The 19,603-nt window shown below is 42.1% G+C and overlaps 1 protein-coding gene across 1 annotated transcript in view; it reads right to left on the bottom strand.

The window, feature by feature from the left end:
* The window catches only part of LOC147017366 (uncharacterized), a 117,295-nt gene that overhangs the window by 20,299 nt on the left and 77,393 nt on the right, over positions 1-19,603 (bottom strand). Inside the window, exons 15-17 of the mRNA XM_085847715.1 lie at positions 16,399-16,729; positions 10,099-10,678; positions 24-145 (exon numbers count right to left, since the gene is read on the bottom strand). Of these exons, the coding sequence (XP_085703841.1) occupies positions 24-145; positions 10,099-10,678; positions 16,399-16,729 (1,033 nt within the window). The remainder of the gene's footprint in view (positions 1-23; positions 146-10,098; positions 10,679-16,398; positions 16,730-19,603) is intronic.

Consider the following 19,603-nt stretch of genomic DNA (forward strand, 5'->3'; position numbering starts at 1 on the left):
AAAAATAGTGTGAATAGCATAACCTGTGGTACTTGGCATCATAGGCGAACAAATCTGGAAAAGGCAAGCATGCGCATGTGTATTTTATTGTCTTGTCTTTTGTCAGCTGCTGCCAGAACTTTTTCTCTGGTGGACTGTCCAGTTCCTGTAGATACCGGTGTAAGCTTGTTTTTAGAAGTGTTGGATTTTCCACAAATGAAGCAGTTAGTCCTGATGTCAAACCCAGCTGTTTCATTTCTGCTGATTCTTGTGTGTTCTGTCGCCGCAGACGTGCATGGTTGCTGGTCACTCTCACTGGGGTTGGATGTGGAGATATTTGACTTGCTGGTATACTTGGCCCGACACGATTTGTGGAATGATACTTTCAAATCAAGACTCAATATGTCTTGTTGCAAAGGCCAGATACTTTCGTAAACGTCATCTTTTCTGATTTGACTTGCTTTGAAGATTGCACTCAAACCATTAAATATTGGGTTCTTTACAACTTCTTGCTTTCTAGAGTTGAGGGGTTTAAAGCATATGATGCAGTGGTCAGTGTCAATTTTACGACACTTCACAACAGGTGGTTCCAGATCCATAATTGCAGATCAATTGTCAGCACAAGCATCTGAAATCTTATATATTATTTCCGAGTTTGTGGTTTCGTGTCGCGCTATCTTCGACTTTGTTCTGCGCTCGAGTAACGTGATATTCGGCTTACATTATCTCAAAGACCATATGAGGTGCATGGTACAAAAAAAGTAAATAAAATGGTTCTGAAACGGTGAAATCGTATTTCACTTACTGCATAAAAGTAAAATTACTTCTGATACTCTGCATCAGTTCCTTTCTCAAACACACCCACCCCAACATGTCACGCAGAGTATATTAAAGCTAAGTTTATATCAGTAGTTTTAGAAAAAGGCAATCAAGCTCAAAATTGATTTTCTGCAACTGGATTTAAAATCATTCTTGTTTGGTTTATGCATATACATGTATTATAAATTAATCAATGTCGGTTACTTTTAGGGGGGGTGACATATGGTTTCGGTAATAACTCTATTAATTCAACCGATTTATCTTTATGAGTTATATTTCTAAAAAGGAGAATGATAGAGGGTTATTTTGATGTAATATGTAGTAATACAACTCAAATACTTATGAAGAAATTAATTGTTTAGTTGATATTTATTGGTAAACCCAAAGTTGATTTGTTGAGTAAAATACCACGATTTTTGCCTGCAGGTCACACAAAAGCCTTTGTTACATCACAAATGTTATTTTACAGATATATGTCATTATTCCACACATTTTGGTACCAAATTTGTGTTTGTAGCACCAGTATTAACAAATATATGAGCCAATATGAGCCAAAATCTGTGGCGATTAAATCCATTTTTGCGATCTGCAGTGGGACATATGTAAACGTGATTTTCAAAATGTTGTGCAATGATCTCAGGTTCACAACCATGATTTCTAACTCCCCAAACATTCCTCTTCAAGAAAAAATAGGTTGTGACTTGTTCTACCTTGGGTAGGGGTATGCCACGCAAAACCTTATTTGGCCACTCGCCTATGTGTATTGATTTGTGTGCTGGTTGATTCCTGTGTATATTCTGTGGTGGTATGGTAAGAAGTAGTAATGTATTTCTGGACAATAGAGTGTGTGTGTGGTGTGTGGTGTGTGGTGTGTGGTTTCTTTTTGTCCTCCATTACTCCTTTCTTTCTTTGTTTTTGTCGGAGGGGTGAATCTTACAAATAGTCTTTGTAAGGTTCATCTGGCTGCACCTGGATGGGTTTGAAGCTGAAGGAGTAGCAGCCAAAATCTGAATCCTATCTAGGTTCCTCCTGATGACTCCATATTTGTCTATTTGGGTTCCTCCTGATAAGCCAGTGCTGTATTTGGTCAGTTATTTGATTGTAGACTGCGAGTACGTCTGATTTCCCAAGGAAAGACTTGGATGAAGGTTGCCAGTCTGAGGCTGGCTTTGGAAGCCATCTTTGCAATGTGATTGGCCAACAAGAGGTCATGGCTGATGGAGAAGCCGAGAAGTTCAAGATATGAACCTCTTACAGTGGCTGACCATGGAAATAGACTGGTGGATTAATTTGATGATCCTTCCAGAACAAAAGTGTGAGACAATGAGATTTATCAGAATTCAAAGATGTGTTCCACCAGCATCTAATCAATTCCAGGTCAGCAGAGAGTGATTCAGATGCAGTCTGCTCTGCAGTGGGATAGAGTACTGTATGACACCATGTGAAGTCATCTGCAATAAGGAAAAGAGGATTTTCCAGAGCATATCTACCAATTTCCCGATGTGTGTGTGTGTGTGTGTGTGTGTGTGTGTGTGTGTGTGTGTGTGTGTGTGTGTGTGTGTGTGTGTGTGTGTGTGTGTGTGTGTGTGTGTGTGTGTGTGTATATATATATGTATATATATATATATATAAATTTATATATTGTTACAGATTTCAGAATCCGGTCTGATGAATGCATCCACACATCCAGGTCCTCAGACAGTTATTTCCTTAAATGCATGTTCAGATTAGCCCCATCCCCATGTCTAATGGAATCTTAAATGTGAAGTGTTGAGAAGGGTAAAGAATGGATCCCCTCTCTTATGGGAAGCTTTTTTTCTTTACGACAGACACGTTTACACACATTTCTTTCGCGAGCTCTGACGCCTGCCCCCATTTTTCCTCATGCATTTCTTTCGCGAGCACTGACGCGCGCCCTCATTTTTCCTCAGCATTTCTTTCGCGAGCACTGAAGCCCGCCCTTATTTTTCCTCAGCAACGTTCTTTCGCGAGCTCCGCCGCCCACCTTTTTTGAGAGTCCATGGGTCATCATGGTAACCGTGCGCAAGTGGGGTGAGGTGTGCTTGGGGCAGATTGTGCCGCCGAGACGGCCCACAGATATAAAACGAATTGGAGGTCCGTTCTGAGGAGGAAAGCGGAGGCGAGAGAAGTAAAAGGGCGAGAGAAAGAAGAGAACAAGAAAGAAAGTGAGAGTTGAAGCATGTGAGGGAATAAGTGAACCAGAGAGGAAGTGTGCAAGCCCGCAAGTGAGCAAGCGAGTGTGTGGTGCATGTGTGGGTGTGAGCAGCGCCGACGGCGAGTGAGGAATGGGTCGGTCACCAAGAACACCAGGGTCTAAACAAGCGACAGACGATCTTGGTGCCCTCCAGATGTCGACTGGCATTCAAGGCTGTTGGCGAGAGGGTGCATGGCAAGGCTGGGTGCTGGCGACGGACGTGACACGCACGCACACATTTCAGGATGTTTTCACTTCACGGAGTATTACTTTCTGGTGAGCGAGACGATTCTTCCCCCCCCCCCCACCCCCTGAATGATCTGTTGGGTACCCTTGTCTGTGTTTAGCTGTCGGTCAACCCCTGATAAGCATCTGCTCTGTCTCTTTCTGAGCATTTTGTTTGATTTTGCTTTGAAATTTATTCTTTATTTACCTCAGAAAAAAAGTTCTTATTATTTATTTATTTAATTATTAAGAAATCATTTGTCGATTTCCAACCTGTCCGTGTTTGTCCTTTCCTTCCATTGGTCTAGCATTGTCCAAACCGAGATAGACTGGGAGGTAATTACCACAGATTTGACCAAAAATAGTCGGCACGCACCAGCGGTTAAAACGCTCGGCCGCCCGAATTAAAATCTAATCGAGATAACATTGGTGCTTTGCCGAGGGCATGCTCCCCGCTCCCCGCTCACGTAACCACGTGACCTCTAGTTAAACGGAATAATTAGACGGTGGACACTGGAACTCGTGGTTGACTGGGTGGCGTTCGTGGTTCTCAAACAACCCACCATACCATAACGTTAATTGTGAGCGGTGGCCCCAGGTCCGGCTCTACCGAGGACAACCGGGGAATAATCCCCGAGTGACAAGCTGGTGTCTCGGTACCCGTGGACGCAACAAAATACACACACACACACACACACACACACACACACACACACACACACACACACACACACACACACACACACACACACACACACACACACACACACACACACACACGAGGTCCGTCGAAAAAGTAACAGGACTGAGCCTGCTGTATACTCCACTAACACAACTTGATTGAACGGGTTGCGTCACAGTCCTTCGCAACATTCCAGCAATATATATGATTGGTGATGGGTGGCTGTTATGTGCTCATTGTGTGATTTTTTTACAGGTCGTGCTTTACACGTTGTCTAGGCTGAGTCATCGCACTATGAGTCGTGAGCAGAGAGCCAATCTGAAGTTTCTTGCCAAGGTTGGAAAAACACCTTCCGAATCCTTTGCAATATTACAACAAGTCTACGGGGAAGAAACGATGGCATGTACATGTGCATTTGAATGGCACAAGTGGTTCAAAGAGCGACGGGAGGAGGTTGAGGACGATCCACGGTCTGGAAGACCTTCAACGAGCAGAACGGCGGACAGCATTGAGCATCTGAAGCAGATGGTGCGCACAGGTCATCGACTCATGGTGCGGATGATTGCTGAGGAACTTTCCATCAACAAGGACACTGTCTGGAGCATCAACACTGAAAATCTCGAAATGCGCAAAGCTGTTGTCCGAGGACCAGAATCGAAGAGTCACTGTCTGTCAGGACATTAGTGAGTGCCTCAAGGACGATCCAGACCTGCTCGGGAGAGTCATTACTGGTGATGAATCGTGGATATTCGAACAAGATCCCGAGACCAAACGGCAGAGTCGTCAGTGGAAAAGTCCGGCATCACCAAGACCAAAGAAATCAAGGATGTCAAAATCTAAGGTCAAGGTGATGCTCATCGTATTTTTTGACATCAAGGGCATTGTCCACTTCCATTTTCTACCATGGGATCAAACAGTGAATCAATACGTGTACAAGGAGATCCTCCGGCACCTCATGAGAGCAGTCCGGGACAAGAGGAAGGATCTGTGGGAGAACAATGCCTGGGTGCTCCACCATGACAACGCCCCTGCTCACAGTGCCCTGAGCATCCAACAGTTTCTGGTGGAGAGGAACGTGCCAACTCTGGAACAACCCACGTATTCGCCAGACTTGGCCCCTTGTGATTTTTTTTTCCTATTCCCCAAGCTAAAAGGGGTGATCAAGGGGACCGGATTTCCTGATGCGGAGGCCATCAAAAAGGCCATGACGAAGGAGCTCCGGAGGATTCCAGAAGAAGCCTTCCGGGGGTGCATCGAAGTGTGGAAGAAGAGGATGGACAAGTGTGTGAGACTGGAGGGAAACGATTTTGAAGGGGACAAGCTGTGATTTCAATATGTTTTTTGGAATAAAATTTCTGTGAAGTCAGTCCCGTTACTTCTTCGACGGACCTCGTGTGTGTGTGTGTGTGTGTGTGTGTGTGTGTGTGTGTGTGTGTGTGTGTGTGTGTGTGTGTGTGTGTGTGTGTGTGTGTGTATGTATATATATATATATTGTTGTGGGCCAGGGGTCGGTGGCGAGAACGACCGTTAGGTGGGGAAGTTTACGCCGTCTCCCACCAGACTCCCCGGAATTTTTAGGCTGTCGCTCCGGATAATTCCGAAGCTGCCGGGTCGATTAATCGACCGTGAAACGCCAATATCTCGACCACGTGGCGTAGGGTTAATTGTCCAGATCCAATATACCTAAGTAACCCCGCAGTCTTGGTTACCGGAGATTCACGCCCTCAGAACGTCTGGCCGGACCGGATCATTCTACCAGCTATGGTAGAGTATCAACTTCCACCTTCCAAGTCCGGCTCGGATGCAGTCGAGCGGGCCTGCCCAGGACGTTCTGTCTACGATGTATATGTGTGTGTGTGTGTGTGTGTGTGTGTGTATGTGTGTGTGTGTGTGTGTGTGTGTGTATGTGTATATATATATATATATATATATATATATATATATATATATATATATATTGAACAAGCTTCTCCATGAGCCTGAGATCAATGTTGAAAGAAGATAAACAAATAAATTTAAACAAATATTATCAGGATGTGATTTACTACTTAGTTAATGATTCTTACAATAAAGGACATAATGACATTGCTTGAGGTATATAGATGTATACTTATAGCACTGAAAGTAGATGATAAATGGGGCTTCTGGGACACCCATTCAAATGAATGGGGGAAAGGGAAAAACTCTGACTCAAGCCCCAAAAGCCCAAAATAGAACCGATTTTCGACCCACCTATCCCCTTCCCTCCCATTCAAGCAAAGGTATTGATATTTAATGATGAATTAAGGTTCTTGAGTTCTGCTCAACCCCCTCTTAAACCAAGAAGGCTTCAAGAAATTAATGTTTCTTCTAACAAAAGATGGAAAACAGGGTTCAACTATGAGGGATGAATCAAAGTATTTTGATAAACCATTGGATATGGAAAATAAGGATGATAGAGTATATATTGATCTGCTGGACTCTCTTAATTATAGGGTTAGTCTATCTGGTAAAAGTAGGAAGAATGAGAAGGAGAAACACATTATTCAGGCTTTAAGTAGGCTTGGTTCAGGTGTTAGTTTTCTTCCAAATGACCCATCACAATTAGTTAATAGACTGTTATTGCTGTTTGGTAGTAAGAAGGCTGTAAATAACAATTGTTTTAATGAAGCATCAGCCATTTTAGACCAGTTCATGAACATGAAAATAATTAATAAATGTCAATACAAAGACATTTTATCTCATTACAGAAAATATGGAAACTCCCTCTTCATCGGTGTGTGTGTGTGTGTGTGTGTGTGTGTGTGTGTGTGTGTGTGTGTGTGTGTGTGTGTGTGTGTGTGTGTGTGTGTGTGTGTGTGTGTGTGTGTGTGTGTGTGCCGGCACCTGTTTGCTTAAGTAAGACTGCAGAAGATTGTTATCGTCGTTATTAGTTATTATTTTCACGTTAATGCTGCTCTATGTCCCCTTTTGTAAGTTGTCTGTTTATTGTTGCACCACACGCTTCTTTCTATCTCTGCACAACACACCCCAAAAAATATTCACTGTGCCACATCTTTCCTCGCCTGCTTGTAAATAAATTATTCCTATTGGGAATGTTCCCTGCTCGTTTTTTGTCTTTTCTTCCATTGATCCAGCATGGGGTGAAATCCAAGTCATTAACATTTTTTTTTTAAAAATGCATTTTTGGCTCTGAAATATTCCATAGACATCAAATTTGGGTAAAAGTTGGTCTTCATACTCATCTTGGTAAGAGTCAACTTATTAAATAGCAAAATAATTGATTGCACACATATTTTTTGAAAAAAAATGATTTTTTGATGATTTTCTAAAAAAATAACGTTTTTTACACGAAAAAAGCCTGTTTTTAGAAAGCTCAATTTTTTTTTTGAAAGCATGCCTCCAGTAAATTTTTGATTTGTAATGACAGATCACATCAGAAATAACTGTTCAGAAATAATTTTGACCATATGGAACAAAATAATTTTTCATCATATCACATCAACAACATGAACATTTTTTTCTGTCCCTTCGCTTTCCGTCCCTTCACATTGTACTATACCGAGAAGTTGGTTGGGACTGAACTTCCACTTAAAGTACATACAAAAAAATGCTATTCAGACATCTCCCATACGATTACAAATGCAGTAAAACAGATTTCATTTAATTTATATTTATAATGTATATACACTCAAGGCAAGAAAATAAAAGTTAAGATTTCTCAATTCTATCGATTCCATCCCTTCGCCATGATTTTTTTTTTATGCTTCAAGTGACTAATTTGAAATTTGGTGTACTTATGTAGCCCAACTCATCGCTTCAAATTATACTCTTTCCTGGAATTAATACCCTCAATCAGTTTTGGACTCGAAGATTATTGTACCATTTTCTGTCCCTTCGCTTTATGGGACATTTGGATTTCACCCCATGGTCCGAATCCTACTTTAGCCGGGACTTTATTCCCAACGAACAGTTCCTTTTAGCCGGTACATCCTTGGCAGTGTCGCTCGGCTGCATCCGATCCGGAAAAGTGATCCGATCCGGTAGAGTGATCCAGTTTGGACAAGGTATACCGAGGGCATATTCACCTGTAATTAAATCACGTGATTAATTCGGTAACCCGATTAACCCATAGACGGGAGGACCCTAGGTCACGCGGTTGAATTATTGGCGTCCACGGTCAGTTAAGCGACCCGCCACGCCACGGAATTATCCGTGTGCGACGGCCTACAATTCCGGGGAGTCTGGTGGGAACCGGATAGCTTCCCCCACCTAGTGGTCTTCTCAGCCGACCCCCCGGCCCGCAACAATATTATCCTCTTGGTAAGAATCAGGAGATATGTGGAAGCACAATTAGCAAACAACAAATACACGATTTTGGGAATAGGAAATTATATGATGGTGAAGCAATAGCTTATATGACAAAGAAGGAAGGAAATTGGATAATTATACAAAGTCGAGGAATACAAACTGATTTAACAACAGGAAGATGGGGTGGTATTGCGTGTCATCATATTAATCTGTCGTATATTTCTGATACATAAATGACAGCAAGAACTCTTCAAGAAAATTATAATTTTTGCATTCAAGGATACCTCCAAGAAAAGGGTGTTCGATTTTACATTCCTTATGAATTGGAACATACACACGGCCATTTTTCAATTAAGAACTGGCCTTATACTGATATTAAAAAACTCACAAATAGAGATTTGATTAAAATATTAAATAAAAATGAACTTCTAAAGGTGATGAAATATAAAACTCTTTTAGAAATCATCAACAAATCTTATTGGTTTCCTATTATGTGAAAAATAATTGTGGATTCAAGAGTATCGCAGAATCCAGATGAATATATGCACAATATTCTATGGGGTGAAAGTGGTTCAAGGGTAGTAAGGGATGAGGAAGGAGTTGAAGAAACTGAGAAAAAAAGAGAAAGAAGAAAGGGAAAGAGGAGGGAGAGGGAGGAAAGAGAGAGAATGAATAAATATAAAAATATGGAAACCAGTGAGATTATAAAAAGATCAAAGGTATTACAGAAAATAAATCAATCCCAATGCACCGAGGAGGGAAACAAAGAATTGGCAAGTCTATTAGAAATATTGGCGTCAAGACTATTAACATCGGTTTCAGGGAGAAGATTTAAACGAGAAAGTAAAGATGAAGAAGAGAAAGAAGGAAAAGATTATATTATTGATGATGTTGGTGTAATTGACTTTAATTAAAGTTTTGCTTTTTTTTTCTTAAATAAATGGAGGAGAGAGTGAAGGCATTTCTAAGTATTCTTTATGTTTTAAAAATTAAGATTCAAATGTGCATGTTGGAAACTAAAAAGGTTTTTGCACTCTGCAGGAATTTTTCGCATAAATAAATGAGTTATTGTCTCAAATGTAAAAAGAAAACCGAGAGTAAAAATATCTCATATGTTAAAAGTAAAAATAATTGGGTTATACAAAAATGTACATGCACTGTGTGTGGCTTAAAAAAAGAGTGAATTCATCATCAAACACAAATGAGGGGGAGATATACAAAAGTTTTTATCAGGAAGTAAATTTACAACAACTGGAATACCAGGGAAATTACATCTACCAGGGTATTCTTTCTGTGGTCCAGGAACAAACTTGAATAAAAGATTAGATGAGGCTGACAATCCTAAACCATGGAGCAAACCTTTCAATAGGGTTGATGAAGTGTGCATGAGACACAATATTGATTTTGGAAATAGCACAATGTTGGAAGAAAAACATGAAGCCGATAGAGAAATGTTGTATAGTTTGTATCCAATACAAAATCCAACCTTGAGAGAAAAAGTTGATAGGTTCATAGTGAAGAAGATGATCAGTGCGAAATTGAAACTTGGGCTTGGAAATTCAAAAAAACTTATAGGCTCTAATGATGTCATTAAGATTGAAAAGCAATTAGCTGATGAATTACATAAACCAACTAGAACGGGCACTTGTAGAGCGCATACCTTCGCCGCAGCCACTAGTTGAAGATCTGCGTATGTCCGTCTGTTCTTGGGTTTCAGCTTCAATTTGGTTTTGCATTCTTTGTCTCATTGAGAATCTGCGCTTGGCTGTCTGTTGTGGTGTTTCCATTTCGTAATGTGTACGCATTCTGTCTCTCTCAGTTGTATTCCGTGACAATGCCTCCTCTGGTGTTTGTTGCAGACGATATTGTTTGACAGATTGGCGGACACGTTCTCTGCGTTGTTCTTTGTCATCATGGGATTCTTCTTGCATTCTTTTTCGCGCTGTATCTCTAAGAGTTGCGCGATGGCGTTCAGTTTCATCCAGTGACTCCCCCGCCTGATTGCCCGAGCCGATTCCCTTTTTGAGGCAAGACGACATTCAGTTTCTTCTGCAGATTCCTGCTCACGGCGAACACGATCAGCGTCCCTCTTGTTTTTGCGTCTTTGTTCAAAACTTTGTGACCTTGAAAGTGACATGCTGGTGTTCTGGAGAAGTTGTCTGACATGTTCTGTACGCTCAGCAGTGTCAGGTTGCGATTCGATGTCCATTGGTGTGGGCGCGGTTTTATCAGAAGTGCAGTATTGCTGTGTTTGATCAGCTGAGTCCGCTCGTTTAAGTCTCCAATCTCTTCGTGAGTCAATACAATCTGCAGGTTCTTCTGCCGATTTCTGGTGACGACGGACACGTTCAGCATCCCTTTTCTCTGAGTCTTTGTTCAAGACTTTTAGACTTTGAACGCGGCATTTTGATTTTGAGTTGTTTCTTTGCTTCAGAGTGTTGCAGCGGAATCTTCTGTTGAAAGTTCTTCTGCACAGTGCCAGTTAAAGTGCTGATATTAGCCTGGAACTAGCCACACTGAGGTGACTACAATGCGTAATGTGAACGTCATCTGTATGCAAACTCGAATTAAATACATGTTATCAAGATGACATCAGCATAAATATCCCGTACAAGGCTGACGTAAGCATATATATTATGACTGTAAAGTGTAATGTGACATGTCATCAGTATGTAAAGAAAACAGTAGTTGCGATGCAGATGACTTCATCGGTAAAACCAACGCAAGGCAATGTAAAGAGAAGAAACTTTTATGTGATGACATCAGCAGGGAAAACCCACGAAAGGCAATGCAGAGAACAGTAAATACTATGCAGATGACGTCAGCAGGGGGAAAACCCACGAAAGGCAATGCAAATAGAACAGTAAATGCTATGCAGATGACGTCAGCAGGGGGAAAACCCACGAAAGGCAATGCAAATAGAACAGTAAATGCTATGCAGATGACGTCAGCAGCGGGGAAAACCCACGAAAGGCAATGCAAATAGAACAGTAAATGCTATGCAGATGACGTCAGCAGGGGGAAAACCCACGAAAGGCAATGCAAATAGAACAGTAAATGCTATGCAGATGACGTCAGCAGCGGGGAAAACCCACGAAAGGCAATGCAAATAGAACAGTAAATGCTATGCAGATGACGTCAGCAGCGGGTAAAACCCACGAAATGCAATGCAAATAGAGCAGTAAATGCTATACAGATGACATCAGCAGCGGGTAAAACCCACGAAAGGCAACGCAAATAGAACAGTAAATGCTTTGCAGATGACATCAGCAGGGGGAAAACCCACGAAAGGCAATGCAAATAGAACAGTAAATGCTATGCAGATGACGTCAGCAGCGGGGAAAACCCACGAAATGCAATGCAAATAGAACAGTGAATGCTATGCAGATGAAGTCAGCAGGAAAACCCACGCAAGGTTATGTAATGAGAACAGTAGATTTGATGATTTAGATGACATCAGCAGGAAAACCCCACGCAAGGGTGACGTAATCATATTGTGAATGCAATGTGTAATTTAACACGTCATCAGAGTGCAAACAATACCAAAATAATATATGATTACGAAGATTTCAGCATCAAATAGATATCTTAGGGATTAATCCGGCACCAAAAATATGAAGCATATTTTCAACATGATTTAGTGCCTGATGTTCATGTACAGTTGTCTCCTTTGCAGCCATTGACGTTCAATAAAAGTGACCTCGTTGACCTTTGCCACTTCCAGGGATTTAAAATTTAATACCGAATATTTAGGCGTTAAGTCGACGTAAACTACAGCAGAAATGACAGTGTTACAGCAACCTCCCCCCCCCACCCCAACCGCTCCCTTGGGTGACAGCATTGTACATGTGTCATATTAGAGGGTAGTGAATTGAATACTGAACATTTGGCGTTGATTTGATGTGAATGGGAACAAATTTGAAACTGTTATCACGAAAAAATGAGTTTGACCTTGTTGTGACCTTGACTTTTGATTCAATCGCTTCCAAAATCTAATCGATTTGTCCTCTTTTGATGTCAAACATGTCACAAAAATATCAGCCGATCCGCCTATTATTATTACCTTTGTATTAAGTTGTCCACAACGCATCTCAATACAAATATGCATTTTGTGACCCCCATGACCTTTGACCCACAACCGCTACCTAGGGTGACAATAGTACTATACCTTGTGTCATTTCAGAAGATGGGGAATTGAACACTGAACAATTTGGAGTTAATTTGATGTAAATCGGAAACATATTAACCGTTTTCATCATGAAAAAACGATGTTGACCTTTTTGTGACCTTGACCTTTAATCCGATCGCTCCCAAAATCTAATTGATTTGTCCTTTCATGATGCCAAACAAATCCAAAACAATTAAAGCCTCTCTGCGTTTTGTTTTTTTTTGCGTTAAGTTGTCCACAACGCTTTCCGATATAAATGTGAATTTGTGTGACCCCCAACCGCTGCCTTGGGTGACAAAAGTACTATACCATGTGTCATATTAGAGGATGGGGAATTTAATTTTGAACATTTTGGAGTTAATTTGCTGTAAATCAAAACAAAATTGACAATTTAATTGCGAAAAAACGATTTTGACCTTTTTGTGACCTTGACCTTAACCTTTGATCCGATCGCTCCCAAAATCTAATCGATTTGTCCTCTCGTGATGCCAAACACATCCACAAAATTTCATGACAATCTGCGAAGTGGTTTTTGTGTAATGTTGTCCACAACGCTTCCCAATCAAAAACTCCATTTTGGTGACCCCCCTTGACCTTTGACTTCCACAGACTAACTAGGGTTGCAAACACTATACCATACGCTACATAAGTGGATCGGGATTTGAATACTGAACATTTTGGACTTAATATGATGTAAATCGGAACAAAATTCACACTTTAATCGCAAAAAAACGATTTTGACCTTTTTGTGACCTTGACCTTGACCTTTGATCTGATCGCTCCCAAAATCTAATCGATTTGTCCTCTCATGATGTCAAACAAGTCCACAATTTCATGACAATCTGCTAAGTGGTTTTTGCGTAATGTTGTCCACGACGCTGCCCAATGAAAAATGCTTTGTGGTGACCCCTTGACCTTTGACCCCAAACCGCTACCTAGGGTAATTACGCCACACTTTCATGTGGAATAGCTTAGAATGTAGAATTGAGTAATGAACATTTTGGTGTTGGTTTTATTTTGTTCGGATAAAAATTGACCGCGTTATGACGAAAAAACGATTCTGACCTTTTCGTGACCATGACCTTGACCTTTAATCCGATTGCTCCCAAAAGCTTCGCCTGGCGTCCTTGAGTAACTGCACATCATCTCTGAAAATTTCATGCAAATCGGTCCAGCAGTTTTTGCGCAATGTTGTCCGCACACATATTTACCAATAAATAAATACACAGGGGTCAATACAATACCTTCGTCAAACGAAGTTTGCGAAGGTAATAATCACAAAGTTTCATAGAAGGAAGGTTTATTCCAAGAAAGTTGATTATATCTGGTCTGCTGATTTAATTGAATTCAATTATGATAAGGGGTACAAGTATGCTTTAACCGCTATTGATTTGAGGAGTAGATATGCGTGGGTTATCCCTTTTGAAAAACAAAACAGGTTATACTCTTATGTTAGCTTTCCAACAGGTATTCAATAAAAGCAAGAGAAAACCTAAAAAATTGTGGACTGATGAGGGTACAAAGTTCTACAACAAAACATTTATGAATTTTCTTTAAAATACCAACATTACATTATACAGCACCTTTAATGAAGGAAAAGCAGTTGCTATTGAGCATTTTAATTGCACTTTAAAAGAAACTATATAAAAAAATTCACTCAACTTGGTTATCTTTAATTCAGGACATTGCAGATAAGTACAACGACACGATTCATACCTCAACGAAATTTAAACCATCAGAAACATTTACAAAATTAAAATATGAAAAAGAGATTAATGCCAGAAAGCCTAAGTTTAAAGTTGGTGATATAGTAAGAATATACAGGTGGAAATCTCATTTTGAACAAGGTTATACCAAGCGAGGGACAAATGAACTTTTTTAAATTGTTGATGTCGTCGGTACAGTTCCTTGGACTTACAAATTATGTGATTTAAAGGGGGAAGACATTTTAGGTTCATTTTATTCACAGGAATTACAAAAGACAAAGATAAATTGAAATTTTTTTTGACTCCACCCCCTTTTAAAACTCCGCCCCTTTTTGACTCCACCCACACAAACCACATCCACAAAAGCCCCACCCACACAAGCCACATCCACAAAAGCCCCACCCACAAAAGCCACATCCACACAAGCCCCACCCACATAATTAGTGATTAGTTTATTAGTTCCCACACACAACATGTTTATTTAATTAAAAAAAATTGCTCCACCCACACAAGCTTCCCCCACCCCCACCCCATCAATCGATCTACAGTCATAGTGCGATAGTGTCTACATAGTCCTGAAAGAGATGAAGAACAAGAATGTGGAGGAGGAGGAGGTGGAGGAGGAGGAGGAGGAGGAGGAGGAGGAGGAGGAGGAGGAGGAGGAGGAGGAGGAGGAGGAGGAGGAGGAGGTGGAGGTGGACGAGAATGAGGAGGAGGTGGAGGGGGAGGAGGTGGAGGAGGAAGGAGGAGGAGGAGGAGGAGGAGGAGGAGGTGGAGGAGCAGGAGCAGGAGGAGGAGGAGGTGGAGGAGGAGGGGAAAGAGGAGGAGGAGGTGGAGGAGGAGGAGGAGACTAACTTTTGAGGAATTTATGAACACCTTTGTTCGAATTACAAAAGAACAAGCATTCATAGTAGTTGAAGAGAGCATTACATTCAGTTGGTCAGTAGATGTGTCTCCAATTAGCAGAACAATAAATTCTGATATTTAAATCCCATAAAATTGTATTAAGTGAATGCAGATAAAGAGAAAACAAGAATGGACCAATAACTTATTCATGTAAGTCTGGTTGATCCAAAACATTTTATTGTAAAAGATGTTTCTTTTGGTTTGAAAGATTGAGACTCATGGAAGAGCGAGGTGACAGAGGAGAAAAGTATAAACTCACAACAAAGCAGGAATTAACAAACAAGAAAAGAGGAGGAGGAAACACAGCAACCTGCAAGTAGGAGAGTTGTGCTCGGTGGGGTGATTGGGGATTGAAATAATAATAATAATTAAACATTGTAAGTAAGGATAAGGTGGGGGGTTAGGGGGTAGGGGGTGAGTTGATGGTTCATCTCCAGCTTGAATCCCTGGATGGAAGTTTCATAAATGGGAGAAAATAGCAACAACAGAGATGAGGTGAGTGGTAGAGTCTGGATTTTGAGGGTTTAACCTGGAGGTGACTGGAAGAAACTGGGACATCACGGGTTACTGGAACAAAGCATGTACCCTGGATTTGCTGGGGATGGTCAAAAGATCAACTCCAACTCCAACTACCACAACCAACAAAGGGGTTTGCAGTTCCTCCCACAAAAACATCATTCGGTTTATGAAGTACAATCTCGATTTATAAATCATCACAGAATTTCACGTCACACTTTATATTCCATCCATCCATTGGGACCATACTCTGTGCAGTCTCCTTGACTATTGGACACAATCCTGGACGGGTCACCACTCCGACACAGGATACCAGCGAGCTGGCCTCATTTCGCCGACCTCGGAAGGATGACAGGCAGAGTCAACCCCACCTGGTATTAATTCAACAGCCGAGTGAGATTTGAACTCAGGATCCCGGGATCCCAAACCCACCACCCGAACCATTAAGCCAACACCAGACATACTTTATATTCGTTGAGTTGATGAAGCTGAAGGCCTAAATTTGAAAATAATAATAATATTAGTCCAGGATTATGATGTATTACAAACAACACACCGACAACAGATGGATTCACCGTGTGGATTCGAGTAAAGGACGGAGTTTTGAACCTCGAGAAATCACCACAGATTTGACAGCCAGACGAACCTCATGGACGACGCCACATAATGTCCGCAAAACAAACACAATAACACCGATCAACATACGTTGCACGGATTAATGGGAATGAGAATGTCAATGTTACCTGATTAAATGATATATTTGTGAAGGATGGTGTCGCTTCAACAAGGAAACGAAACCTTGTTTTCGATGGGCGGAGAATGGCGGAAATATCAGTGACGACACACATCATGGCAACGCCTTGAAGAGATCTCTTTCCGGCCGACTACTGACTCCGACACGCCCACATCTCGCTGGGACACGCCCACGTCTCGCTGGGACACGCCCAAGTCTCGCTGGGACACGCCCAAGTCTCGCTGGGACACGCCCACGTCTCGCTGGGACACGCCCACGTCTCGCTGGGACACGCCCACGTCTCGCTGGGACACGCCCACGTCACGCTGGGACACGCCCACGTCACGCTGGGACACGCCCACGTCACGCTCCGACACGCCCACGTCACGCTCCGACACGCCCACGTCACGCTCCGACACGCCCACGTCACGCTCCGACACGCCCACGTCACGCTCCGACACGCCCACGTCACGCTCCGACACGCCCACGTCTCACCACGTCCCGTTCACGTCTCATTCGGTCTCATTAAAGGAAACCTGAATGAATGAATGTGAATGAGCTTATGGGCTTATGAGCCGTTTATATTTTCCATACTACGTACAAGGGTAAGCAAAAAAATAACTAATAATTCACACGTGGGTGACACAGATTGGGGCATTTCCAAAAAGATAAAGCTTGTAATGAAATGCTGTGGGAATAATGGAATTGTGCGAATTGTTGTTGTACGTACTTCGTATACTGTGATATAACAATACGGACAAAAAAACAACAACTCACCACAACTCGGAAGTGCAACGAGCCAAGAGCCAAAGATCGCCATGAAGAAGGCGGAGCACAGAGCCGCTGATATCCACCTGTGGTACTTCAATGGCGAATCACTCACTGCATCGTGACGCTGCTCGAAAAAAAAAACTTGATGTACAAATATGACGTCCAGGTCTCTGAAAAATAATAACACTTTAATCATATAAACAACCTTAAAAAAAAAACATGAAAACATTGCAGCGTGTTGTGCAATACCACGCACCGCCTAAGAAGAAAACGATCAAAAAACCTTACATCAAATATTCAAGGAGAAAATTGTTTTGTGTTTAGGTTTGTGAAATTCTTCAAGAAAATTAAACATCTTCAGGTTACTTTTTGTCGAGGAAACGGAGTCGTCTGACATTATTTTTGATTTAATGAGTAAATCGTGTATAAAGTAATCAATTATCTCGTTATTTATCCTCCAATTTATCCTCCAAACATGTCTTTCAATCCTGACAAATTTCATATCCTCACCATGTCTCTCTGAAAGGACCATTCACAACCCCCACAGCTACTTACTCAACAACCCTCTTGAGGAACTCCTTTCATTCAAGCTTCTGAGTCTCACTACCTGCCATGATCTTTCCTGGAAAAGCCACATCTCCAACCTGGCCTCCAAAGCCAGTCACCGATTGTCGACCAAGTCCTTCCTTGGCCCACCTGAGCTTCAAAGCACTCACAAAGCTTTCATCCGCAGTCTAATGGAGTCCTGCTCCACCCCTTGGGCTGGTGCTCCTGCCTCTCACCTTTCTTGACTTCACCCTGTGGAAACCAAGGCTTTTCGGAACATTGGTATCTCCCGCGATGAAGCTGAGTGTTTGGGCCTCTCACGCTCTCAACGGAGGCAGGCTAGTGGTCTTTCGGTCTTCCACCGTCTCCTCTCCGGCCTTGCCTCCACCTGCTCTGTTTCCCCAATGCGCTCAAGTATAGATGGCAAGTGACCCACATTTCACAGGTTTGACCCGTTGTGTTTGTGAAAACCCGCAGACCCGTCCTATTGTGGTCAAAACCAGTATTGGATGGAAAGTAGAGTAAATTTTAAAAACGCAATGTTGCACTTCCATTCCACTCGCAAGGATTGACGGGCGGACTGATAAACCTGGGATGTGTTCACGTTCAGTTACCAACTTTCTTGTAGATAATGGAACACACCCAGGGTCTCTTCAGTTACCAAGCAGCCAGCGTTTCATCGGAATTCTTGCTTGAGTGCTTAAGCCACCTGGCAAACACTCTTCAAGCTGATTGGTATTGGAACACACACACTCCAAGAGCGACTTGTAGCCAATATGCAATGTATCCCTCGAGTCAATTAGCTGTGTGACATCAAGACCTTTCTCTCACCGAAGGCCACGTCACCATCCTCCAGGATTCCACATGCAGTGTCACTTTCAATTACGTTGAATAAATTAATAACCCAGTTTTGATTCCTACCAACCAGTTTTTTTGTCACCTCCAAATTGTCATCTATGACTCAAGGTTTGTCAAAACCCCCTTCTTCTGAAACTCCCAAAATCAAGAATCACTGCTCAACTTCACTCTTTCATTCCTCGTTTTTCCCGCCTCTGGAACAAACTCCCACTCTCTTCAATCCCACTCCACCCTCCAGGTCTTCAAAACAGCTGTTCACCACCATCTCATATCTTCCTCCTTCCAAAATCTTGATCTTTTATACCCCCGTTAATCCACCACAAACCCACCTCTTTCAAGTTCCCTGGTTCCTTCCTGAAAGTCCCTGTAGTACCATTTTGTTTATCCCTTGTACCCTGCCCCATCATTCTCCCTTCCACAGATATCCTATCATCATTATCCCCCCCCCCCCCAACGATTTGGTACTTGTCTGGAGTTGACTTAATGGCGAGAGTGGTGGGCTTTGGATCTGAGGGTCCTGAGTTCAAATCCTGCTTGGCTGTTGAAGTAATACCAGGTGGGGTTGACAGCCTGTCATCCTTCCAAGGTTGGCAAAAATGAGTGCCAGCTTGCTGGTATCCTGTGTCAGAGAGATGACCTGTCCACGAATGTGCCCAATAGCTGAGGACACTGTTTTGGCAGTACCAACATTCTGCACAGAGTATGGTTCCAATGGATTTTGTACTTCCCTATCCCACCCTTCTTGTCTCCTGCCTTGTTATGTGTTTCTATGTATTAGCTCTTACATGAGCCTTGACATGGTATACAAAAAAAGAATCGTTTTTTTTTTGTCATGGACCAACATATGATGACCTTCTGAACTCATTGCATCCACCTGCACACTGTAATGTAATTAAAAAAGAACAAATTGTGTCGTCCACCAGACGGCGGTCTCCTTGGGTTCACCTGAGGCAGTCCCTTCGGGTGGGTGCCTGGAATGTCCTATCTCGAAGAGTGGATGATCATCTGTCTCTGTTATCATCTGAGCTCAAGCGTTTGAACATAAGGATTGCAGCACTCTCTGAGATTCAGAGACCGGATAGTGGCAAGATCATGATGGGTGGTTACACACTACTATTGGTCTGGTGACTCTGATGGTTACCATGCTCAAGGAGTTGCTGTAGCTGTCTCTAATAAGTTGACTCCAATG

Source organism: Eptatretus burgeri, chromosome 11 (assembly GCF_056783735.1).
Source record: "Eptatretus burgeri isolate ZD-2024b chromosome 11, Ebu_testis_v1, whole genome shotgun sequence".
In the NCBI taxonomy this organism is placed as follows: Eukaryota; Metazoa; Chordata; class Myxini; order Myxiniformes; family Myxinidae; genus Eptatretus; species Eptatretus burgeri.